We start from the raw sequence: 26,682 nt of genomic DNA, 5'->3' as shown, positions 1-26,682 counted from the left end.
GATTTTCTCTTGCTACATGTGCTTTTAAAGTTGGCTTTCTACGCTGACTTAGCAATGGAGCAGATAAGCACAGGAACAACTTCTGGCCATTCACTTGCAGGTTCTGTAAGTCAGAGCTGAGGCTATAGGCTGGGCCTTAGAGTAATCTTAGAGCACTACCCTTTCTCTCACACTCCCATTTTACAGAAAAGGCAACTGAGGCTCCTCCCACTGCTCACAGCACAGGGCAAAGCAAGCAAAAGGGGGTGGTAGTGGAAGGCACTGTGTTTGAAATGAGGCGAGGATCTGAGTGATGGTGGTGAATACACATTGTCGGTCAGTCTGGAATCTATACACAGTCAAGCCACGGATCCCACTGTCCTGGCAGGACCGCCTCTGGCTTGCCCTCTGTGTGTAGGCCCAGCAGGCCAGCTTTGCTTCAATCCTGACCGCCCGTCAACTTGTGGAACAGGTCCTCGTCCAGTGTTTCATTCTGGCCCTTGGAGCGGGTAGACAAGAAAATGTAGCCACCGATGTATTCGTGCACCACCTTGCAATCTGCACTCAGGCAGGAGAACGCAATGGAGACGTTCTGGTCAAACTCGATCGCCACCTGGAAGAGGAAGCACAGGGAAGCTTAACCTCTGACATGGAAAGATGGGAAAGAAGCTGCTTTGCTGGAGATGGCCCCAGAGCTGAGGACTACCGAGATAGCTGACGGATGGATTTCTCCCCAAATCCTACAAAAAAACCCCACCACTTGCCCTTACAGAAAACATCTTTGCTCTCTGCGCCCTCTTGTGGTGTCAACTTTGGCAAAACACTATTTTTATTTTTTAAAAATATTTTTATTTATTTCAGAGAGGACAGGAGAGGGAGAGAGAGATAGAAACATCAACGATGAGAGCGAATCATTGATGGGCTGCCTTTTGCACGCCCCCCATACTGGGGATTAAGCCCACAACCTGAACATGTGCCCTTAACCGGAACTGAACCCAGGACCCTCAGTCCGCAGGCCGATGCTCTATCCCAGCCATGGGCAAACTACGGCCCTCGGGCCGGATCCGGCCCATTTGAAATGAATAAAACTAAAAAAAAAAAAAAAGACCGTACCCTTTTATGTAATGATGCTTACTTTGAATTTATATTAGTTCACACAAACACTCCATCCATGCTTTTGTTTCGGCCCTCCGGTCTAGTTTAAGAACCCATTGTGGCCCTCGAGTCAAAAAGTTTGCCCACCCCTGCTCTATCCACTGAGCAAAACCAGCTAGGGCGCAAAACACTCTTAACTCCCAACACACACACATACTTTCTGTCTGTCTCTTGTTTAGATGTAGGACTTTTTAAGCACTCCCGGTGTCAAAGGGAAGGTATATTACAGACTTTTTAATGGAGAGTAAAAGGTCCACCTGAAATTTCCTCCAGCCCCTGGCCCTCACCCCTTCCCAGCTGAGAGTCATAAACTCTCAGCACTAGAAGAAACATGAAGGGTTCTCAACCATGGAGGCCCATTGCAATCACCTGAGGCCCTTTAAAAATTATTGATGCCCAGCTACTGCCCTAGCCATGCAGCTTTAATTGGTCTTGGGAGTGGCCTGGGCAGTGGTACTTGGCCTGGACAGTGGTATTTTAAAACTCCCAGGCAATCCTAATATGCAACACAATTTCAGAACCACTCCCTTGGAAGTCATCTAATCTCAGACCTTCATTCTAAAAAATGAGTGCCCACATGGTTAACAACTCTGCTGACAGGAATCCATAGTTCTTAAAAAAAAAAAAAGTGTGAGTTTCGGGGTAGCTCAGTTGGTTAGAGCATTAGAGCATCATCCTGATACAACAAGGTCGTGGGTTCGACCTCCGGTCAGGGCACATACAAGAAGCAACCAGTGAATGCATAAATAACAAATTGATCTCTCTCTGTCTCCTTCTCTCCGTAATAAAAAAAAAGTGTGAGTCTCTTACCATGCCTCTATATTGAATGTTTTCTGCTGGAAAAATGAGGAAAGAAGGGAAGAGAGATCCCATACCAGCAGGATGCTAAGGTGCTCTAGAATTTCCCATGATATAGCCTTGGCCGGAACTTAGTCCCCGAGGTGTGAACGATGGGGTGCTGAGAGCTGGAGAATTCCTAAACTTGCTTCTCTAGTGTTTTTTTCCCCTTTGGCCCCCTCCCCCCCCTCCCCCCCCCCCCCACCCCGAATGCTCTCCAGGTGGGCCATGGAGCCTCAGAGCCCTCCACCAGTTAGTCCGATTTTGGGATTTATTTTGGGTGACAGTTACATCTCATGTAGTTTCTGCTAAATCTTATATAATCCCATGGTGAGTTGAAGGAAATGAATCAAACTGCTCAGCAATTTTAGAATCTGTACGGAGACTGAGCCACCTAGTGGGGTAATTCAAAGGCAGGTCTGATCTGTTCTCGTTAGGAAGCTGCCCAGAACTGCCTGTGGTTATTTGAGCAGACAATGGCACATGCTTGTGGTTTCTGAGCTCTAAATATACGAACAGCTTTTAAAATCAGGATAATCTGCAATTTTGAGGGCACACATTTATAGGCTCAACACCAAATATACCCGAAGCTTTCACTTTACCTGCCGGATTTCCCAATTTACATTCCACTGTTTCATGTTGGCGAATCTCCATGTTGTAATTGGAACCCCAGTGGCTGCATCGATTCTAATCAGCCTATTATATGAAACTCCCAGAATGTCATCTTTCTTGCTTCCTTTAAATCTGAAAAAGATAATTAAAAGAAGTAACTGCTTCTTGTAATATGCTGTTTACTCACATACGACTTCTTAAAGATAAATAATAGCAGCATTTCTAAATCATCTATGAAAAATGGACAATGAAGGGTTATCTTTCTATAGAAGGGCATTTTTATTGTGATCTAGAGAATATGACAATAGAGAGAATTAAGACTGTCCCAAAGGCATTCTTTAAGTGAAACTGACTTTAGAGCAGTGGTTCTCAACCTTGGCTGCACATTAGAATCACCTGGGAATCTTTTTAAAATCCTGATTTCTGGGCCTCATCCTCCGAAAACTCTTTCTTTGTTACTAATGTTGTGGCCCCACCCCATAACAAAGAAACAGAATTTCCGGAGGATAAGGCCCAGAAATCAGGATTTTAAAGATTCCCAGGTGATTCTAATGTGCAGCCAAAGTTGAGAACCACTGCTTTAGGCTAGGAAAGCAAAATAAAAGGGAGTCAAATTAATTAATTCAAAATTAGCACCAATTGTGTATGCCACGCACCCTTCTAGGCACGGAGACGACAGCAGTGACCTAAATGGATGGAAAATCCCTGACTTCATGGAGCTTATAGTCTAGTGGGGGAAGCTTGACCAGAAAGGAGGTCACAGGTTTCATAAAATCAATGGGTGATTTCTCTCTGTGGTTTTGCAAATGTTGTTATTCTAAACCAGTGATGGAGAACCTATGACATGTGTGTCAGAGGTGACACGCGGACTCATTTTTTTGGGTTGATTTTTCTTTGTTAAATGGCATTTAAATTTATAAAATAAATATCAAAAATATAAATCTTTGTTTTACTATGGTTGCAAATATCAAAAAATTTCTATATGTGACACGGCATCAGAGTTAAGTTAGGGTTTTTCAAAACGCTGACACTCTGAGCTCAAAAGGTTCGCCATCACTGTTCTAAACGGACCAAATTTCCTTTCCCACCTTTTATAAGATTCATGGGTATTGGCACCTTGGACAGAGGTACAGAAGATCTTTTTGAGCAGCCAAAAGTTTTGGGCCATTTGTGAAAGGGCAGTATTCTAAAAATAAAAAGAGTTCTACACCCAGAGTAAGTGAGAATGAATGGTTCCAAGAAAACCACTTAAAATGGAAAGGGAAGTGAGAGATGCAAGTGAACAAACATTGTAATCACCTGACAAGGTAATAGGTGAGGCCGAATTCCGGTAGAGACTGCCATGCCTGAATGAACCGCAGCTTGGCTTCAACCAGGGACATCTGGGCCACGTTCTGGTGGGCTTCCATAATCCGGGCTGCCAGCTAAACAGAGACAAGAGACGTCAAACTTTCTTTAGCATGTACTGACTGCTCTGTAACCATCCGATTAGTTCCAGATCGCTGTGAGAAAAATAAAAGGGAGGTCCACCTGCAGCTTTTCAAATACGAGCCATTCTCATTCATATTCTCTCTCTCTCTCTCTCTCTCTCTCTCTCTCTCTCTCTCTCTCTCTCGGAAATCCCCAGGGAGAAGCTGAAACTAGATCAACCAACACAAGAGCTTCTAAGGTTCATGCAGATGGAGAGTTCTGGGTTCCTCTTTCGGGGGTATTGGGGTGTCCATGGACAATGGGTCTACTTGATTCAGTTTATCTGTTCAACTTTTTAACCCATGCTTATGGAAGCATAATTAAAAAATTTAATTTTTATGGACTAAATAATTTTATTTATTTTAAAAAATATTTTTATTGATTTCAGAGAGGAAGGGAGAGGGAGAGAGAAACATCAATGATGAGAGACAATCATTGATCGGCTGCCTCCTGCACGCCCCCTACTGGGGATGACGCCAGAAACCTGGGCATGTGCCCTTGACTGGAATTGAACCTGGGACCCTTCAGTCTGCAGGCCGACACTCTATGAGCCAAACCAGCTAGGGCCTTATTTTTTATTAAACTATATCAGGGCATATTGCTATATTCAATTAGCGGTACAGATAACCTCTAACATAATTAACAATAATTTCTTAATATCATCTAACACCCAGTCTATAGTCAAATTTGCCCATCAACTGATTTTTCATGATGATAGCCTCAATCATTTTAATTGCTCATTTTATTTCAGAAAAGACAGAATTCACTGCAAACCATTACCCCAACAAGATTAGCAGTACCTGTTTAGACTTGTGTTTTTTTGCACACCGGGGTGACACAAAACATTCCGGGTTCATGTCCATGTTTTCAGGACTGGAAGCCATGGAAGAGGTTGAGTTCCGGTTTTTCATCCTCAGAAAGGAAAGAATGTTGAGGACTTCTGGCTGGTAGGAGCTATCTGCCATGGTTTTGCCCTTCGATGCCAAGATACAGGCAGCCATCCACTGGGCATACTGATTCTCCTGCAGCAAACACAGGAGGGCTGAGAAGGAAGTTCAAGTCCTGGGAACAGCAGGACTTGGGCTTTCATCTTTATAATACAAAACTGTCACCTTCCGAGCATGGAAAGATTACAGTGGTATATGTTCTGAGTGGCCATTGTTCACCTAACTTAACACCCAGCAATGGCCTTTGATTCTTGTGTTGAATGTCTAGTTAAGGGGCTAGAGAATAGTGATGTCAGTCTTGCTAAATTCCACGAATTTAAAGATGAACCAAGGATGTGTGCTATGGAGCACAGACAGCTGAAACCCTCAAGTACCAGACAGCCTTTCTTGATATAGATTTCCATTTTCAGATCACATCTGATCTCTCTGACAGAACAAGAAAAAAATCACGAACTGATTTCCTATATTGTTTCTACCCTGGCCTATCGTTAGTAAAGACTAGTCCATAGTAGGAATCAGGTCCATTGATGAGCTCTGAACCAGAGAGGGTGCCTCCTATCTGTCTGCATTTTTCTAACCTTAGGGAGTAAAGAGGAGTGGTCCCAGAAGCCGAGGGGATGCAGCTGAAGAGTGAAATTCTTCAGAGCAACAGTAGGTGTGGTCCATTGACTTACTGGCCTCAATCTCCACACCCGTTGCCATGTAATTTTACAGTCCCTCCCACTACAGCCAGAGTGTAATTACCCCCACTTGATGTTGGGCCCAGCAACGAGGCTTGCTTTGGCCAATGGAGTAAGGGTGGAAATGACCAACTGCAAGCCTACATGTTAGGAGGTCTCATCTGTTTCCAGTTGCTTTCTTGCATTCCTGCCATCATTGTGAGAAGAGCCTCCCCAGGCGGCTCAGGACTTAGAATAAATCAATGAGCTCAAACTGCAGTGGAGAGCCAAGCTTAGCCAGATCTGCCCTGCTGACACCAGCCTGCTTCATCCACCGCCGGCCTACCGCAGATGTTTCAGAAACAAGTGTTTATTGGGATATGTCATTGTGATTTTTGTGGTTGTTTGTTACAAAACAATAGCTGACTGATACAACAGTGTTCTCATTTGAGAAAATACCTCAGATGGTTTGTCCTTAGGTTTAATTAAGGTGAAATGACTGAACGTATGTATGGTTTTACTTACATGGTCACATCTCAGATACACTTCATTCATACCATCAGCAACAGGGATTAGTAACTTGATTCCAAATTTTCTTCCTGCTACATTCACATCTGGCACAACTTCACAGCCTGAATAACAAAAGGCAGGGTCACAACTGAGTTGTGGAGAATGTACTAAATAAATATCAGGTGTGCATCTAAAAGAAAGACTTTGAAATAAGCCCCTTAGATTTTGTTCTCTTCTGAAAAATGGAGGAGCAAGCTGATAACATTAACTAAAGGCTAAGTAGATAAGACTTACAAACAAGTAACATGGATAGAGAAAAATATTTTCTTTTATGATTTTAAAGAATATATCATCAATTGAATTCAGTTTTAAGATTGATTTGGCTATCCTAACCTATAAGAACCATTATGAATGCGAACTAACTCATAGGAACAATTAGGAACTTCAAAATAAATCAAAACCCAGGAAATTCTCTGACTGCCACAACGATAAGGGAATTGAGTGTAGGGTTAATATAATATTTCAACTAATAGAGTTACCAGGACACTCACAGTCACTTTTAGAAATTAGAATAGGCATTAAAGCAACATTGAATTAAACATAACTGTTCGTTGAATTAAACATAAATGTTCTGAAATTCAGAAAGCTTATCAGGAGCCTACAATGTATTATACTTATGACACCAATTACCACCACTTCATAGATTTGAACACACTGGGAAAGAAGAAACTGCAGACTATAAATAACCATGTTTATTAAACGACATTCCAGGTCCATGTGCCAGGGAGGGCCAGAGCTGCGGGCAGGGGCCTTTTGAACACAGGGGCACACTGGAAGTCAACCTCGCTTCCCTGGGTAGTCTTGGCTTTCATTGGCTTGCTGGGTCATGACAAGCCACAGCAAGGTAGCCCACTTACCTCTGAGATTTAACTTTTCTACTGGTTCTCCTTCTTCAAGTTCCTTACTTTTAAAGTAGGTTATAGACGTGTCTTTAAAGACGAACCAATATTGTTTGAAAGCTTTTAATATTAGCTTCTTGGGCCTGCAAATGAAAGTATAGGAAATGTTGAAACAACATCCAGAAATGTAGGAAACATTGCACATTTCAAGCACATCCAAACGCACTTTCAAACAACATAGGCTTTATCTTTAAAAGCAATTTGCAAATTGCCAAGTCATTTCTAAAAATGAGAAATGGGGTTTGCTCTGAGATGTAGAGGTTAATAATAAGTGTTAAATAAATAATAATAATTGTGAGAAACATCCATGAATCTGTGACATATAAAATTTCCATACACTTCTTAGATCTGAAGAAACTGTCATTGTGAACTGCATAACCTTCAAGTTGTCAGACATAAATATCAGATATCAAAGTAGGTAACCTCTTCTGTAGTTTCCTCTTGACCCTTAAGAGAAATCACCAGAGAATTCCCAGTGAGCCATGGAAAGCACTAAAACCTACAGCTAATCTATACAGACTCTATTTTGGGGGAAGATTTCTAACAGTGATATCTTTGGGGGCCAGAAAACGTTGCTCACTTAGCATATTAGACTTTTATTATATAGGATTTATGAAGATGTAATTGTGGATTCAAATTATTACTGCTTTTCTGTAGCTCTATCACAATATGCATGGTTGCAACTATTAATGACCCTTTAGTTTGAGACCACATCCTAAGATCACATTTTAAAAAGAAAATAAACCTGTAGAACAAGCATGTCAAACTCGAGGCCCATGGGCCACATGTGGCCCACAACAAATATTTTTATGGCCCAGTCAATATAATGGTGTGTAAGAAACATTTTAATAAAATTTCATAACTTAATTTTTACAATATCCTGTTATACATAATTATTAATAACGAACTACAACATTCACTAATGACTGATGACTATAATTGTGTTGCATTTATTTCCCTTACGCGCCTTACATGCAGGCACACCATTTCTCTCCACTAATACTTGCAGCAAATATTTTAGTAGCTGATTGCCACATCATTAGTCTTGGACTGACTTGTTTGGTGTGCGCAACAGGAAATACTTTGCTTTTGGAGAAAAAGAAAAATAGGTTTATTGGCGTTATGCCTATTAATTTGTGCAGTTATTCAGTGTCTGGCAAGTTAATGTTCAAGAAAAAAATATTAATTTTTATTAAAATGTTCTATTATTTTACGTTAACAATTACTCATTTATTTCAGCCCTTTGTATTCAGCATGTCTCTATTGAGATAAACCTACGTTTCTATGAAATTTGAAGCTTCTGTTTTTTTGCGGCCCACATAAACTTAAACCTTGTTTATTTGGCTTGTGTTAGCCTGTGAGTTTGACATGCTTGCTGTAGAAACTCAGGGGCAAACCTTTGGGTTCCTTTTTCTCATTTATACCTGATTCATTTTCATTCTTTCTAAGTCTTTCTTTGCATTCCGTATTATCAAAAGCAACTGGTTTCCAAGCTGATGACCCAGGGAAGTGTTGGTTTGTTAAAAGTCAACAAACCGTGAAGTGACACAGTAACTGACAGAACTTCAAAGGGACCTTATCCCTTTCATCCTAACACACCTTGGCACCATCACAGCTATGGCAGTCCTTTTTCCCCATGAAATAAAAACTTCTCTGCCTTTTTAACAGTTTCTGATGGACATGAGGTGACTGGGGGGTTAATCAGAAATAGGTAGATAACTAAGGTTATCTCTCTAAAAGCCTGAGATCCAAGTTCTAGTGGCAATTGATTTTCAAACTGTGAAAGAACCGGGAAATGGTGTCAGAGTCGAGCCTCCCAGATGGACGGTCACAGAAACTCCAGTCTGACATCTGTGTCCGTTCTGGCTGACCCTGGCCATGTTTACACCACCATGTACTATGAGCCAGGCCCCATGCTCAGCGCTTCATATGTGTTATTTAATCTTCTCAACAAACTCAGGAGGAGGTATATCCTTCTTTTATAGATCAGGAAACAGAGGCTCAGAGACAAAAGGACAGCTCCCAAGGTCACCCAGCCAGCGTGTGCTGTGGAGCTAGTATCGGCCCACTGTCTGTCTGATGCTCTTATCTTTGAACCATGAATCTGCTTGCAGTGGTTCTCAACCTTCCTAATGCCGCGACCCTTTACTACAGTTCCTCATGTTGTGGTGACCCCCAACCATAAAATTATTTTCGTTGCTACTTCATAACTGTAATTTTGCTATTGTTATGAATTGTAAATATCTGATATGCAGGATGTATTTTCAGGGGTCGTGACCCACAGGTTGAGAAGGGCTGGCTTAATGGATCTTCAATTTAAACTCCCAGACTCTTTACCTATAAGAGTTTGTTATGAGTAATCCCTTTTCCCTTTAAGGATGACTTACCTAAATAATTTGAGATTATCTGCAAGTTTAGGGATGTCAGTGATGTCCTCCTAAGGAAAAACATAATATTTCATAAGCAGTGATTAGACACATGGTGCTGATCCTTTATACCCTCACTGCCCAACGCTGTAGCCACACACCACGTGTAGCCATTTGAATTTGAATTAATTACAATGGTATAAAATGACAAACTCAGTTCCTCAGTCACACTAGCCACACATCCAGTAGTTGCCTTGGGGGAGTGGGACAGGGGTGGGGCAGGGGTGGGACTGGGATGGGGCACATGCAGGGGCCTCTGTGGTGGCGGCTGGCCAAGTTCTCGTTATTGGTTTGATGGTGACTTGGGAGAGAATTTAATACTCATTTGGTAGGCTGTTCATTTCTGGTTTTCATTTTTCTGTATATGTCACATATCACACAAATGAGAAAAAGAGATTAAAAATTTAACCAAGCATGCCCGGTGCCTACCATTCAAGTGAAACATTTGAGTTAGAAACAACTACTTTTACATACAAATAGAAGTATTTCACAACTTGGGCATCAGAGTGAGTAACCCTAGCTACACCTGGTTTACTGATTAAACTCTCCAAAGGTACCTGGTTCAAAGTTCATTCTACAGTAGGTTGGTGCTTGTTTTCAAACTGAAAAGCCTATTGTTTGACATCACAAGGCCTTGACAGAAAACGTCTTGAGGGCGGGAGGAGGGAAACTTTCATCTATTCTAAGAAGGAACACTTTCCTGTTGTATGTATTTAGTGGTGGACGTAGACACAAAAAGAACTCCAGTTTCATGGGGCGAGTGTCTCCTATACACGTGAGGAGGCTCCGACTCCCTGCAGAACCTTGGCTTTGAGTTTGTTTCAGGTATTTAGCTTTGCATGAACCAACTCCCTATGTTAAGGAATTTAATCACAAGTGAACACATATTAAATACATAAGAATACAGTGACTCATTTTTATCAATTACTTTTAAAAAATCCAACTACTATGGATCCGCCTCTCTGAATCAATGTGGTTAAGCCACTTCTGTGATGAAAGAAGTTAAACCAAAGTGTGGCACCCAACAAATGCATCAAGCAGCGGGGCATTCCCATGATAAAACTGACATTCAGCCACATTTCATGGGTAAGGAGCAAAACGCCATCAACCTGTATCCCTTCTTTACGTTTTACTAAAGTCAAAAGCGTTCAGGAAATGTTTATCATGTTCCAGAAAAAGGCCCTCACTTCTGTCGGTCTTGCCAGTGGAAAGGTAATCAGGGGTGGGGACCATCCGGCCCATGAAATCACTTGGTCTGGTGCTGCCAAGGCCTCAGGGGTGAGTTAATGAAATGTCTGACCAAATACAGCAGGCTAATTTTTAAGTTAATAATTTTGTATGGCCTGTGAATAATGTTATAAATATCCAAATGGCCCTTGGCAAAAAAAAAAAAAAAAAAAAAAAGGTTCCCCACCCCTAAGGTAAATAGGTAACAAGACTTTGTTACCTGTAAGGCATTTTCTCTATTTCTACAGCTGCCCCATACAGCAGACTGAGGGTTCTTTCTAGACTTAAGGAACCAATTCCACGTTCCATGTAGTGGGATGGAGTCCTCAGCAGTCTTTCTCTCATACCAGGCCAACTCATCCCAAAGAAGACTCGTGAAATGATAGTATTAGTGTAATGAGGATACTGCATAGTCCCTTACAGAGCTGACCGGGGAAAGCTGGTCAGTTCTGGCTAGGTTTAAGCTTGTCAGATGACCAGCATGTTTTCTTTTCTCAAATTCAGACAAAATACTCTCTTATTTCTGATAAAAAGCCAAAATGTCACCTACATTGGTCAGCCAGAACAAAGCCACAGTTCGGAGTTATCAGAAAAGTCCGTACCAAAGTGTTGTCTGCTTTTCCACCTTCTAGGGTCACTTCCAAATTAGAAAGTGCTGCCTCCACTTCATCGACCTCAGACTCGCTTGTCAAGTCCTGTATTTCAGCGGACGACGACAATTTGCTAATGTGATACTGCAGAGAAACAGGTGTTAGAAATGGTATAAGCACAATAAATCCATTAGCCAGTTCTTCCTTTTATTGGGAGACAACTCCCCTGTAATACCAAACATCTCCACGGAGATCTCCCTCCTGTGCAGAGAAAATGACATTTTAACCCGAATCATTCTGAGATCTAGGGTTGGTCATGTTCAGATTCGGCTCTTCTACATCACTGGCTGAGTTTGGATTGGGGAAGAGATCAGCATTGCAAGACTGATGCGTTGCATCAGTTATACACGTGTGCACAAGGAGCATTTAAAATTCTAATTCACAAAAAGTTCCACGTCGGCAAAAGTCAAGATGGAAGGGAGTGGAGCGCGAGGGGGGGAACCCGCCGGGAATGCCTGGCGGCCGGCGCTGGAGAGGCGGCCGGGGAGCAGACCGGGCCACGCGGGAGGGCGCCCGGCCAAGGGGGGCCGGAGCGCGACCACCGCCCGCAGCCCCGGGCGCCTCTGCGCGCCCCGCCCGGGGGACGCTGCCCACTGCGCTCGGGCCCTGGCTCCGGGGGGTCGCAGGGGAGGGCACGGTGGCGGGAGGTGGGGCCGGGGAGGCCGGGAAGACACTTTCCAGACCTGTCGCACGGGAGCAACAGCTGTGCTCGCGGTACGTAGGGGGAGGGGGCCGTCGGGGTGGGAGGGAGGGGGTCGCTGCTGCTGCCGGGGCAGGGGTGCGGGCGGGGACTGAGAGCCGAGGGGCAGCGTGGGAGGCGCTGCAGGAGAACGGTTGAGTGCAGACGGGGGTCCGGTCCGCGGGAAGCTTTCTGTCTAATGGGGCAGGGAGAACCCCGCGGAGTGGGTGGTGGCGCGGAGGGGAGACTTCTGCAGGGATCCGAGTTCGCGGCCGGGCGCGGGCTGCGGGAGGCCCGGGAATGAAGCAGCGGGAATGGCTGGGGGAAGGGGAGCCGCTTGGAGGCGCCGCAGAGCCCTGCTTTCCCGGGCCGTCCCTTCTGCGGGGCATTTCCCGGCCTGTCTGCGCCCCTTTTTAAAACTCTAACAGCTCCGAGAATTCATCCTAGTGCGCCCTCCCTCCCCAGCTCTCCAGACAGGAAGGTAAAAAGTTGCCACAAGTTAGGGAGTTAGCGGCTTGCCAAAGTTTAAACAGCAGGATTGCGGGGGAGGTGGGGTGCGAGCGGGATGGGTTCTGGTCGGGATGGATGGGGAGGGGAGGGGAGGGGAGGGCCGGTGTGATTCCGGCAGCCCTTTTGCGGTGACTTTGCGACCACACTTGGTCGAACCGGGCTGTTCTAACGGCATTTCTGTGGGGCATTTGCTCCTGCTGACTGCGGCGGTAACTTTCCACAATTAATGACCCGTTCCATTAACGGGCGCGTCCTGGGCTAAATTGCTTTGAGTGACTCCTATCTCCGCCCCCCCCCCCCCGCCCCCAAAGGTGCCGGGGGAGCGCGACCGCGCTCTTCCCGCCTTCTCCCCCAAAAGTGCCGGGGGAGCGCGACCGCGCTCCTCCCGCCTTCCCCCCCCAAAAGTGCCGGGGGGGGGGGGGGGAGGCTCTCTTTCCCTAAAAGTGCAGGGGAGAGCCATCGCGCTCCCCCTGTAAACAACAACAACAAAATTCTAATTCACTCCCCTCATTTTTGTTGCTTTCTTCCAAGAAAAGGCCAGTATGAATACAGTGAAACTTAAGCAAAACAAACTTGCTTTGTCTCCTTCCAGAGAGGAGTCCTGAAGTTCCCATACCTGCAGTGCTGCAAAGATCAACATTTCTTCCTCTGTGCAGTCAATTTCTTCTAAGACAATGGCCCACCTGGCTTGTTCGTAGAGCTGGTTTATTCGGACAGCATCATACTAGAGAAAGAAAGAGTTATGTGTGTGTGGGTGGTGGTGGTGGTGTAGGGGGCACATTCATATTCCACAATACAAAATTCTGGGATGGCAGGCCGTTCCTTGTTAGACAGATGCACTGAACTTTAGTTCAGGTAACTGAAAGGGACACACTGCCCCAGCTCTTTTTATTTCTAAATTTAGAACGTTCTCAAAATATTTCCCAGGGTTTCTTCAAGGGGCCCAACCAACCCATCTTAGATTCCATTACTTCACCTTCTTATTGGTATGAAAAGCAGATAGTAAAATTGGTTTATGTGATACCCAGTAAAAGGAGGAGGGATTGCTGATCTGCAAACTCAGTGCAATCCTAATCAGAATCTGATAGGAATTTTTATTTTATTTCATTTTGCTGATTTTTAGAGAGAGAGGAAGGGAGAGGGAGAGAGATAAATATCAATGTCAGAGCATAACATTGATTACTGCCTCCTGCATATCCCTCACTGGAATCAAGCCCAAAACCCGGGTGTGTGCCCTGACCAGAAATTGAACCATGCACAGGATGGGATGATGCCCAACCATCTTAGCCATATTAGCCAGGGCTGATAGGGATTTTTAAATAAAACTTTATACAAGCTAATTTTTAAGTTAAGCTGGAAAAAACCAGTCCTATATAATACAGAGATGTGGACGGCAGAAAGACCTGCAACGACCAGTGGGCGAGGCAGCCAGTGCTGCGAGAGCAGAGCCCCTCACACGAATTTTGAATATCATGAGGCACATTTTGAAAAAGAACAATATTGGGAAGACACCTGTTCTCCCAGACATTAAAACATATTATAAAGCTGCAGCAACTAAAATGGTGTGGTATTCGTATAGTGATAGACAAAATGTCAATAACACAGTATCTAGAAACAGACCTATATATGTATATAAGTTTAATATAAAATAAAAATGGCATTTTATAGCCGCAGGGGAAGAAAGAATTCAAGATTAGAGTGTTAACAATGCCTTGACATTTGGAAAATAAAAATCCAAAATAAAAAAAACAATCTCTCATCATCCAAAAAATATTAATTACAGATAGACAATGAGATACCACTTCACACTCAGTAGGCTCTAATGCAAAAGACAGATCATAACAAATGTTACTGAGGATGTGGAGAAATTGGAACCCTTATTCATTGCTGGTGGGACTATGGTGCAGCCTCTATGGAAAACAGTTTGGTAGCTCCTCAAAAAGTTAAAAGTAGAGTATGATCCAGCAATTCCACTTGTAAGTATATAGAGGGGGGAAAAAAAAAGGAAAAGAGGGACTCAAACAGATACGTGGACACCAATGCTCACCATAGCATTATTCACAATAGCCAAAAGGCAGAAGCAACCCCAATGCCCATAAATGGATGAGTAAACAAACACAATGTAGTATATACACACACAATGGGATATCATCCAGCCTTCAGAAGGAATGAAATTCTCATGCACGTTACAACTATAAGATATTATACTAAGTGAAATAAGCCAGACACAAAAGGACAACTATTGTGTGATTCCACTTTTATGAAGTACCTTCAATAGGCAAATTCATAAAGATAGGAAGTAGAACAGAGGTTACAGGGCCGGAGGAAGGGTTAAATGGGGAGTTATTGTTTAATGGGTACAGAGTTTTTGTATAGGATGATAAAAAATGTTCTGGAAATGGACAATGGTGGTAGCTTCATAACATTATAAATGTACTTAATGCCACTGAATTGTGGACCTAAAAATGATTAAAATGGCCCTAGCTGGTTTGGTTCAGTGGATAGAGCATCGGCCTGCGGACTGAAGGGTCCCAAGTTTGATTCTGGTCAAGGGCACATGACTGGGTTGCGGGCTGATCCCCAGTAGGGGGTGTGCATGAGGCAGCCAATCAATGATTCTCTCTCATTGTTGATGTTTCTCTCCCGTCCTCTCTAAATATCAATTAAAAATATATTTTAAAAAAAGAAAAGATAAGCTATTTACTGGGAGAAAATCTTTAAAAAACAATTAAAAAATGGTTAAAATGGCAATTGTTATGTATGTTTTACCACAATAAAAAGAAATAAAAAATACCAAACAAACCAAAAAACAAAACCCAAACCTGTACATGAATGTTCTTAGCAGCATTATTCATAATAACCCCCAAGTAGAATCATTCCAAATGTCCATCAACTGATGAATAGATAAATAAAATGTGGCACATACATTCAATGGGATATTATTTGACAATAAAAAGAAATGAAATACCGGTTCGTGGTACAATATGAACTGACCTTGAAAATATTATGCTAAATGAAAGAAACTAGTCACAAAGTACCACATATTATATAACCCCATTTATATGAAACGTCCAGGATAGGCAAATCCATAGGGACAGAAGGAAGACTGACTGATGCTTGCCTAGGGCCGGGAGGTGGGAGGGAAGGGAGAGCGGCTCCTAGTGGATAACGAGTTTCTTGTTAGGATGGTGAAGGTGTTCTGAAATGAGACGGTGGTGACAGTTGCACAACTCAGTGACTATACTGAAAACCATTCATTCGTGCCGAGTAAATGGGTGAAATGTATGGTATGTGAATTATATCTCAAACGACTTATAAAGAATCTAAACATAACAACTAAACCTATGAGGAGGAACCATGAAGAGAACACTTTTGTAATCTTCGAATGACCGAGGGGAAGGCTGTGCCACAAGAGGCAGTGACACTGCTGTGGTGAGAAAAGGGTCTGTGCGGAACAGGTGGCCTGAGGCAAGCCCGTCGAACACGTGCCCGGCAGTGAGCACATGGATAGAGCAACGCCAAACACCAAACTGGGTGGGAACAGTACGATGAACCGCCCTGTGCACTCAGAGAAGCAGTGACCCAGTTTCTATTTTCTACATTTTGGCCATTTATCTGCTGACGCACAACTGTACGAACGGGCAAACCAGGGCCAGGGAGAGGAATCAGTTGCCCAGTAAACTTCAGGTGGGAGACACACACCTCAGATGCGACCTGGCGACTAGCCGGGCCTTTATTTACATAGATGACCCCTCTTTCTCATCGCCACCGTGGGGAGTCTGCTGTGTGCCATCATGGGGTCCTGGTTTATTCATGAGAACCTGCTCTTAACCTAGGTCCTGACAACGCCTCCTTCCCAAACGCTAAGCACTCTGGCTCCCTGAACGCTCTCTTCTTGTTCCTGTGAATGGAGAGGGGAGCATGCACCTGCTGGGCACGAAGACCCCCAGAGACTCCCACACAGTCGCGGCAGCTGACCAAGCTCGCTAGAACCCAAAGATGCAAACCAGGGAGCAGAAGGCATTTACTGATCTAACTCTGAAGAGGTAGCAGAAGATTACACACGTTAATCCTAACTTTGACGACTAAATGACTCAGCTGTACACTTCCATGGATTCATATTTTAAAAAAGAGAGAGAATAGAGAAAGAGGCTCTTACTTTGGGATTCAAGTCAAAGAAGGTGTAGTATTTAAATCGTAACAGCAGCTGCTCATCCTCCTGGATGCCCTGTTCCATGAGGGAACGTGAGGAGTCCAGCCAACTAGAAAACAGTCGGATGAGTTACAAAAGTCGATCAGTTTTATACATATATGTTACAGCATTATATAATATGTTTACATGTTATCTATGTTATATAATATGTTCTATGTAATAAATGCACCATGTAATATATGTTATATATATTTACATTATATACACACATCTCCTTGAACAAAATCTGAGTAAGTAATGTGACCAAAAACCAGTAAGGGAGAGGACTTGAAACTAGCTTATAGCTATATTTTATCTTACAGCTTTCCCAATGCTATGTATGTGTGCGTATATATACTTATATATAATTTATTTAGTTTTTTTTCATTGACAATTTAAAGTAACCCAGTGAAGAAGCCAGAGCAGTTTTTATTTTCTCAGTTTTATAGATGTTAAAACAGAGTCTCAGCGACTCTGTTTACTCTTAAGGTCCTGTACCTCATGGTGGAGCCAGAATGAGAATCTGCACTTGCTGACTGCCCGCACCGCCTCTCCCCTACACCAGGTGACTGCCCGCACAGCCTCTCCCCTATACCAGGTGACTGCCCGCACAGCCTCTCCCCTACACCAGGTGACTGCCCGCACAGCCTCTCCCCTACACCAGGTGACTGCCCGCACAGCCTCTCCCCTACACTAGGTGGTCCGACCCAAAACTGGCTCTATCTTATTGTCTAGAACTTTCTATAATTACAATAACATTCTGTATGGCCCTGCCCAATAGAGTAGCCACTAGCCACATGTGGCTACTGAAGATTTACATGTGGCTAGTGCCACATTTCCATTTTAATTAAATTCAAATTTAGATGTAAATATCCACATGTGGCTAGTGGCTCCTATACTGGATAGTTTAGTCCTAATGTTGACAAAAACACACACACTGGGTAATGGTGAGAGGTGGAGGGATGACGATTAAACAGTAACCACAAAACCAGGTGGGCATGAATGCCAGCCAGAAACACTGAAGGAAAATGGCTTGAACTTCTATTAAATTAGCCCCCAATATGCAATCTCCATCCCAAAGGACGTGGTCCAGTGGGAGAGACCAAGCCTCCTAATAAAGGAAGAGAGTGATGCTGGGCAAGCAAAGTATGAGAACAGAACTACAGAGAAGTGACGACCTTGAATGGTGACATCTACGAAGGAGAGAGTGACTGGGCCTTAAAGGATGAGCAGGGCTGACTGGAGAGCAGGAGGAGGCGAGGAGAGGCCTCGGGTGCACCATGGGGCGGGGTACACAGTAGGACAGGAAGACAGTGCTGGGCCAGATACCACAGGGAGTGGAATACTGCCCACAAAGCTGACTTTATTTGGTGAACAGTGGGGAGTGAAAAGAGCCAGTGGTCTGAGAAATAGTTTGAGTGTGTCTTCTGAGCCCGCTTGAGGCAAAGCTGGACTTGCTCTAGAACGGCTGCAGAGAGAAGCGGCATTCTACAAGACAGTGCGGGCAGGTGGGCCACCTTGGGCCTCCCCCTGACCCATGGGTTCCAACCCACTTACGAACTGCTCGACCTCCCATAAAATACACTTTGCACACCTCAGGGGGAAAGAATTCCTATTTGCATATGGTAAACCACTGGGTTACCCCAACACATAAGGGACGTCACACTTTACATGTATTGAAATGACCAAAGGCCTTGTTTTTTCCTTTTTGTTGCTATAGTCAGTCCTGACTTTTGCTAGCAGTGTGCAATCCCCAGGCACTCTAATTTAAAAAATAAACAACCTCTCCCCATCTCTGCGGCATCTCTCTTACTACATCAGTGTCAGTTCACAGAGAAGCAACACGGAGCCACATCCTTACCCTGCGTTAAGCTTGGTTTTATCGACCAGAGACCGGGACTGGTACATGTCAGCCAGTGCCTCCGGGGACTGCGGGGGTTGGCTGAATGCGAGGATGTTGCAGTTTTGTTCGGTCAAAGGGCTGTCACTGAACCATGTCATGGTGGATGACACCGGCGTTCCGTTGACGGGGTCATACGTGGGAGTCATGGTTTTACTGTACAAGCCAGGACTTACTGTAAGGCAAAGGGGAACACACACTAGGAGATGCGGGGAGTGGAAATCTCTGGAAAAGTAAGTACAGATTGCTGACACTGAAATGGATTTTGAATTTAAATAGTTGTAACATTTAAAATAATCAGAGGAGTCATGACTGATGCGGGAGGAGTTATACACGGGTAAAGCTCTTGCCTGAATGTTTAGCTACTGAAAACTTGAGAATTGACAGGCTGTAAAAGCTTCCACGGTCAACCCACACAAGTGAGGGAGACGATGTCCTTCTCAACAATTCAAAATGCCTCTGCTTGAGCTGTGAGTTTTCACGCTATTGGAGAACCAGCGATCTCACAGAATGTATGTACAGACTATATTTTGGGCAAATTCTTTAAAGAAATAGCAGTACTTGCCAATTTTAAGAGCCCAGTTAATTAATGGTTTATATATCATCTGCCTTTACTTGGCATATGAAAAGTGCAAATAATTCCTTTCATTCTTTGCACTGGCATATACTATGCAAGAAAACCCTCAAACGTTGCAAACAAGCTAGCTTTTTATATTCTTATATAACAAGAAAAGAATGAAGCCTTTCTAGAATTTTTACCTGTTCTCCTGTTACATGTCCAGTGCAAAATTTAAATGGAATTCATACAAGAGTCACAGGAAGATTGAACCAGGAAAACAGAAGTATATTTGAGTGATCCAAATAATCTGTTTCCTCCCTCAAATTCACAGCCAGTTCTATTAAGGTTTCTAATTCCTCAGAAACATAATACATGCAATTAACATAATGAGCTATAAAGCATATCTTGTCAAAAAAAATTCTGTTAGTTCTAAAATTAATTGGATATCCTTTCCTCATCATAGGACTCTTGCAATTTTAGCCCTTCTTTGTTTGGGGGAGAAAGGAGAAGGGAGGGACAAGAGGAAAGACAGAGCAGAGGGGAGGAGAGTTCCTAGGATTTAAAAATTGAGGTAACTCTTGCTCTGGCCAGGTTTCTCAGTGGTTAGAGTTGGCTTGAGGACCAAAGGGTCTCAGGTTCAATTCCCGGGGCATGAGTGGGAGGAAACCAATCAATGTGTCTCTCTCCCATCAATGTTTCTCTCTCACTCTGTTTCTTTCTCTCTTTTCCTCTTTCCCTCCCTCTTTCCTCCGTCCCTTCCACTATGTCTAAAAATCAATGAAAAAAATAATCTTGGATGAGGATTAAAAAAATACAAAAAAATTTTAAGAAACTCTCGCTTTAAGAATGAATTAAAACAACAAAGCACCTGTCACAATTCTTACCTGGTGGCCCAGAAATTGTTGGAGAATTCTCCAGGTTTAAAATGTCTTCAATTAAGGGCTCCTTATTATTCTTATCTTTTTTCTTCTTCTTTTTAAAATAGTCGCTAGAAGGCTTTAACAAGGAAAGTTCTTCTGGTCTTCTAATATCTAATAAATAAGTATAAAAAACAAAGAAGAAAAACTGAAAAGTTAAAATAAAATAAAATAAAAATTCCTGTTGGGCATTTGACACCATTTCTCAGGAAATTCTGGAGAAGTAATAGAACTAGATTGCACTACTTTTTAAAGAAACAGAGGGGAATAAGAGCCCCCCCCCCCCCACTAATAAGGGTGTAGGGAGGTCAAATAGTGGAGGGAGATATAGTCTAGTAAAATTTCTATTTTTTTAAAAATATATTTTATTGATTTTTTTTACAGAGAGGAAGGGAGAGAGATAGAGAGTTAGAAACATCAATGAGAGAGAAACATTGATCAGCTGCCTCCTGCACATCTCCTACTGGGGATGTGCCCGCAACCCAGGTACATGCCCTTGACCGGAATCGAACCTGGGACCTTTCAATCCACAGGCCGACGCTCTATCCACTGAGCCAAACCGGTTTTGGCCTATTTTGTTTTTTGATTTATTGTGAAAATTTTTCAAATGTATCTAAAGCAAAGGGAATAGTATAATGGCCCATCCATGGACTCATCACCCAGCCTCAACCAAATTTTGCTATTCTTATGCAACCTACTTACTACCAATTTCCCCTCCCTCTTTCCTCCCTTTCTTTCTCCCTTCTGCCCCCCACTCCTTATCTTTTTTATTCAGTTTTTTAAACAACAGCCAAGGGCCCCACCTTTTTTCTTCCTGGACCACAGATCCAGAGAGCCCTTTTCTTACATGATGCCCAGCTGCTACTTTCATCCCTGTGGCAGACATCGTTGGCGCCTGCCCGCCTCTTCTTGGCCTCACCCTTTCAGTGCACTCCGACTTGACTGCCAATGGCAGCTAGGACATGTGTCTGTCTGCCCATGGGCTTGCTCTGAACACCGGAGTCTACTCTGCTCAGATACAGCGCAACCGGCCACACGAGTTCAGAGAATGAATGCTCTCCAAGGGCAGCCCCGGTGACTGATGAGTGGCGTATTACACCCAGCTCCCTCAGCCCTTGGGTGGGATGGCTCTGAGGCATGTCTCTGCTGGGACAATCTCTTATTGGTGGCCTTCTCTGCCCAGTCTCACGTCCCCATTTGTTATCAGTGTTTCCCGGCATTACCCCCCCCCCCAAATAAATAAATATTTGCACTGGAATCCTTATCGCAGGGTCTGCTTCTGGAGAACTGAAGATTATCCCCATTTTCCTCTATGAATGAAATACATTTAGCATTGCCATTAACCACACTGAGCCGCTATGATCCCAGGGAAAAGCCAGGGAATGTGGCTAGAATCAGAGGTAAATCCGATCCCTCCCACTTCTCAGCTCAAACACTGCTTTGTGCGGAGACTGAGGCTGGTAGTTCAGCTCGATTCTCTCCCCAGTAACCAAGGATGTCTGATCATCAGGTTGCAGCAGGCACCTGTGACCACTTCAAACGCATAATTTATACACAAAACCTAGAGATGAATCAAGATGTCCAGTGTGGTAAACATTAGAAACAAAACATAACACCAAAACAAAACAAACAAAACCCTATCTCCAAGCCTAACATTCGCCTTTCCTTTTCCTTGAGGAAAAACCCATAGTTTTGGTGAATTTGATCTACCTTCTATTGATCAGATAGAAAGAGATTAGTAGAAATGCCAGTTGGGCCTTTTAGAACTACCATGAAGATAGATAATCTGGAAAAGAGAAGAACATCTGACTGCTTCTATTTACTTCAAAACCTCAAGAATTTGGTTCCAGGTATGATGTGTGCTTCCAGTCTACTGCGACATCTGGTGTAATTCAATCTTTATTAAGTCCCACAAAAAAGAAATGGTTTTCCAATCCTCATGAGAATGTTACTGAAATCAGGGTGCCTGGTGTTTGCCACTTGCTCACCAAGCAGCAGGGACACTTTGGAACTTACATTCCATAATGGGAGGTTCTGTTCACTTGTCACTCACGTTATTAAACAGCTAATGCGTGCAGGCATTGTGCTGGGCATGCTCAAAAAAAAAAAAAAAAAAAGGTTTCACCCTGTTAAATACATACCAGCCTCCAATGCCCAATACTGGCATTCCCAAGTCTATATATACTATTATATTTTTTCTGTTTGCCCTACCATCTCCTTTTAACATCTTAGTTTTTACATTTATTATTTATTTTCTGTCTCTGTACACTGGAATGTAAGCTTCAGGAGGGAAGAGATTTGGGGCTACTTTTTATGACTAACATACCCTTAGAATTCACCACAGTGCTTGCCTAATCCTATATTACAAAGGGCCAGAGGCCATAAGCATCACGACCAGAATGACTGCTGGACCAGATGGGGAACCACAGGGAACTGGGTGGGTGGTGGCAGTGGCTGGAGCGAAGCAGCCCAGGTCCCGGTGGGTGCCTGGCGGCTGCCGGAGCAAAGCAGCCCCAGTTCCGGGTGCCTGGCAGTGGTGGCCGGAAAGAAGCAGCCCCGGTCCTGGGTGCCTGGCAGTGGCTGGAGCAAAGCAGCCTGGGTCCCGGTGCCTGGCAGTGGCCGGAGCAAAGCAGCCCTAGTTCCGGGTGCCTGGTGGCAGCGGCCAAAGCAAAGCAGCCCAGGTCCTGGGTGCCAGAGGGAAGCCAGTGCCAGCAGCTGGGGGAAGGAAGGCCTACTCTTGCACGAATCTCGTGCATCGGGCCTCTAGTTATAATACATGTTTGTTGAAGGAATGAATGAGCAGTTTAAAGCTTCATGGGGAAGATAGATCTTAGCCTTGGGACCAAAGAATTTACCTACACACTTTCAAAAAAATCTCTCTATATAAAACTCTAAGCGACCGGTCGACTGCTTGACCATTTACCGGTTGCTATGATGTGCACTGACCACCATCAGGGGGCAGACACTCAATGAAGGAGCTGCAACCTGGTTGTCAGTGTGTTCCCACAGCGGGAGCGCCACTCAGCTGACGGGTGCCAGAGTGCCGGGCTTGTAGCTGGTGAGCACAGCTGCGGTGGTGCAAGCCTCTCCTGCCTCCGTGGCAGCAGGCGCAGCAGGGCCGGGATGAGTGGGAGTGGTGTGGTGCCGGCCCAGGCTCGGGCTCCTTCCTGGCCACTTGCCACTTCACTCACTACTACATCCCTCGGGGGATGTCGGACTGCCAGAACAGGCCGAAACCAGAGGGGTCCCAGATTGCGAGAGGGCACAGGCCAGGCTGAGGGACACCAACGGTGCACGAATCCGTGCACCGGGTCTCTAATATAAAATAAGAACACCCTCACAAGGCAGGGTTTGCTTCCACTAAGGAAGTCCCACAAAAAAAAAAAAAAAAAGAAAGGGTTTGGGTGATGCTGTCCTTAATGGCTATTAAACTTATGAGATGGTATCAATTCGTTCCATTCCATAATTAAGTGTACTTTTCTGCGCAGGATTTTTGTGGATAGGGCTATTGGAGCCAAGTGTAAGAGAAGCAATGAAGACATTACTCCACCATTCTCTCAAAACTAATAAAGATGCATTGGCTCCAAGGTGATAATGACTTAATGGAACTCCTTTTTTGTTTGTCTTAAATATAATGATGATTTACTAGGGCTAAGAGAAATGAATTTGGGGGATTGTGATGAGCTTGTTTCTTCTGAGTATACATCTCTTTTGAAGCAGTTTTAAGCTTTGTGAAAATGAATCTGAAGTATCTCAGTAATGTCCCATTTGGATTAACGCCACTTCAATGGCTCCAGTCCGCAAAATTGGGTTTGAAAAGTGTGCTTTCCTAAGGAGGGCGTACTCTGGGAGCAAAGGCAGGGAGCACACAGCATTTTCCTGCCCAAACGTCCAAAGGGCACAGGGGCCCCTCCGGGGTACTCACTCAGGGCTTTGCAGATATCACTGACAGCTCTGAACACCACAGCAGAGAAGCTGACTCGCAATCGCACCGTCTTCACGTTCGGCAGGCGGAGGCGAAGCATTTTATGCTGAGGGGTGAAGACAAGCTTTGCATCTGCCTGGACTCCACATTTGTCCAGGGTCCAGTGCGTTTTCAGGAGCCAGCAACGCTTTTGTTCCCACCAAAGGGCAAAGTCTGACCAGTCTTGGGCTATGTCTGCAAAAATAGAAAACACAGTGAAGTACAACGAGAGGGAGGGCACGCCAGTCAATTCCATCGTGTGCAAAAATGCAAACAAAGGGCCGCTCTTCAGCGCCCCATCTCCTGGTACAACCCTAGGCTCAACGATTTTTGGCTTCTCTTCAAAGAGTCTAAGGCGGGACAGGTAGAAAACAGCCTGAATCTTACCATCACTGATACTTCAATGCTGCGGAAGGAACAGACATACACAAATTCTGTTCATCTTGAAATGCTGAAGTTCTCTTCCTTCAATCTCCCAGCGCCATGGTCCTTCCTGGGAAGACCAGGAGCGCTCTGCTTTGTTTAATCAAGATAATTTCTCCACTAGAAATGTATTCTTGCCCCCCTGGATCACAAGGGGATATCCACAGCGCCCAATCAGAGCCCGCACGGAAGTTCTATAAAGCTGACACGTCACCCTTCTTGGTAATGCCCAGCTCTTTTATCAGAACCCTCATATCCCCAGTATCCAAAGTGTCTACACTGAAATCAGAGCCGAATATTTTCTGAGAGTGAGCATCAACACGGAAACTGCCCCCTTCTTCAATGCTGGCATCAACGTTGAATCGTTTCCCTTCATTAAAGTGAATAGTCAATCTTTTATTTTGCTAAATGAAGAGCCACCAGTGTTGTTATTTACTTTGAAAAAAGTGATTTCTCTTTCTTTCCCTCTCTTTTTAACTTAGTGGCTACCTTTGGTGGGGCAGTGACAAGAAGGGGTCAGGTACGAGACTGGGCTGGGGGAATAAGTAATGTTCTATTTCTTGACTTGGGTGGTGGTTACACGACTTGGAAAATTCACTGGGCTTTCTTTCACTAGTGTCAACGAAGAGCGCACACCCATGGCCTTAGAAGATAGAAATAAATACAAGGCAAACAGAACATTATTAAATTCTAGGTTGATCGTGTTGACTCCTGATGTGAAACTCTGACCCTGAAGATTTCTCTTTCTCTGTTTAAGAAGAGAGAGTAGCAACCGGTGGGTATGTGTTAAAAGACAAATTAGCACCAAGCTGACTTTATCACTGAGCAATCAAGCACTAACAGGAGTCCAGCACCTTCGAAAAAGCCTGCGGTCACCCTAGATGTCACCCGTAGAATGGGCCCATTCTTGTGGAAACAGGGCATTTTCCCTACCGGGAAGCTTTGGTTTGTCACCAGGGAGTCAAGTTTTTACAAGGGTTGTTACGGGCGGGTTAGTCTGAGACTCTTGTAGGGCCCCTTAGCTCTCTTCTTCTTGGGGGAAGGGTGCTAGCTCTCTGGGCCATTACCAGATAAAGGATCAGAAAAACCTAGGTGATCAGACAGCTGAGATCAGCGGCGAGGCAACAGCGAGGGTTTCAGATACAGAGACACCAGAACAAAACAGAAACTTACTGATCTTCTCTACTAACTTGAGCATCACCCCCCCAACGTGCAGGTCCCCGGACACTGTCAGGGTGACATCTTTCTGCTCCTCTTCATCTGGACGGTCCACTCGGACCACGAGCTCCCAAGAAGCAGATGCAAAGTCACTGGCTGAGAGCATCGTGGCAAATGCGGGTGTCTGCTGCATCGAAGGGCGGACAGAGATCAGAGCATGAGGAGACCCTGCAGAGCAAAACGTTTTCACGTTTACTTTTTTTATTTTGGCCTCATCGTGAAAAAAATCTGCGGCATTCTCAGTGCCCCAGATATTAAATCAGCATCTTAATTTTAAAGACAAGAAAGTATTATACAAAGGGTCTCAAGCCTTCTAAATGTATCTTTCATTTCTCCCAAGACCACTGGGCTTTTTATTTTCTGTGCCTGCCCAATGCGTCAACCTTCATTTTCCCTCTCTACTGACTTTTCTTGATCTTCTCTGAACTATTCTAGCAGCAGGCAACAAATCATGGCAATCCTTGATGATACCTTTAAAAAGAATTCACTTTATTAAGGACAATTCGCATACAATAAAACACACAGATTTTAAATGTACCATTGAATACATTCTGTTGTATGCAAATTATACCTTAATAAAGCTGATTTAAAAGGATGTCATTAAAATCTTTCTCTATCTGTAATATAATACATATGTATTATTATGTTCCTCCTATAAATATTAATGACATCTTCCAGTATGAAAATTCAAAAACTAAAAAGATAGCAAAATAGTGTCTATTTCAGCTAAGCAGTATCAAAACAGAAACGTCTCCAGGGGGTAATAGGAACCCTGGAATCCAGACTTGGCAGAACTTAAAATATTAGCTCTCTGTTAGTTTTAAGTATGTTTTTCTATTGATTTTAGGAGAGAAGGAGGGAGAGGGAGAGAGATAGGAACATCAATGAT

General features: G+C 44.0%; 1 protein-coding gene across 1 annotated transcript; it reads right to left on the bottom strand.

Annotated features, from left to right (window-relative positions):
• Positions 1 to 294: 294 nt before the first annotated feature.
• Positions 295 to 25,926, bottom strand: FERMT1 (FERM domain containing kindlin 1; the record flags this gene model as incomplete). The annotated part of the gene is made up of 14 exons (XM_081097532.1): positions 295 to 592; positions 2,574 to 2,715; positions 3,883 to 4,007; positions 4,854 to 5,075; positions 6,185 to 6,291; positions 7,087 to 7,211; positions 9,516 to 9,565; positions 11,384 to 11,515; positions 13,237 to 13,344; positions 16,780 to 16,882; positions 18,674 to 18,887; positions 20,156 to 20,302; positions 24,114 to 24,347; positions 25,749 to 25,926. The coding sequence occupies 14 exons, from the start codon at positions 25,924 to 25,926 to the stop codon at positions 419 to 421; spliced, it is 2,061 nt and encodes a 686-aa protein (XP_080953658.1). The 3' UTR covers positions 295 to 418.
• Positions 25,927 to 26,682: the final 756 nt, after the last annotated feature.

This window comes from Myotis nattereri (genome assembly GCF_964212035.1).
Source record: "Myotis nattereri genome assembly, chromosome: 8".
Taxonomy (NCBI): domain Eukaryota; kingdom Metazoa; phylum Chordata; class Mammalia; order Chiroptera; family Vespertilionidae; genus Myotis; species Myotis nattereri.
This window is presented reverse-complemented; position numbering and strand designations above follow the sequence as displayed.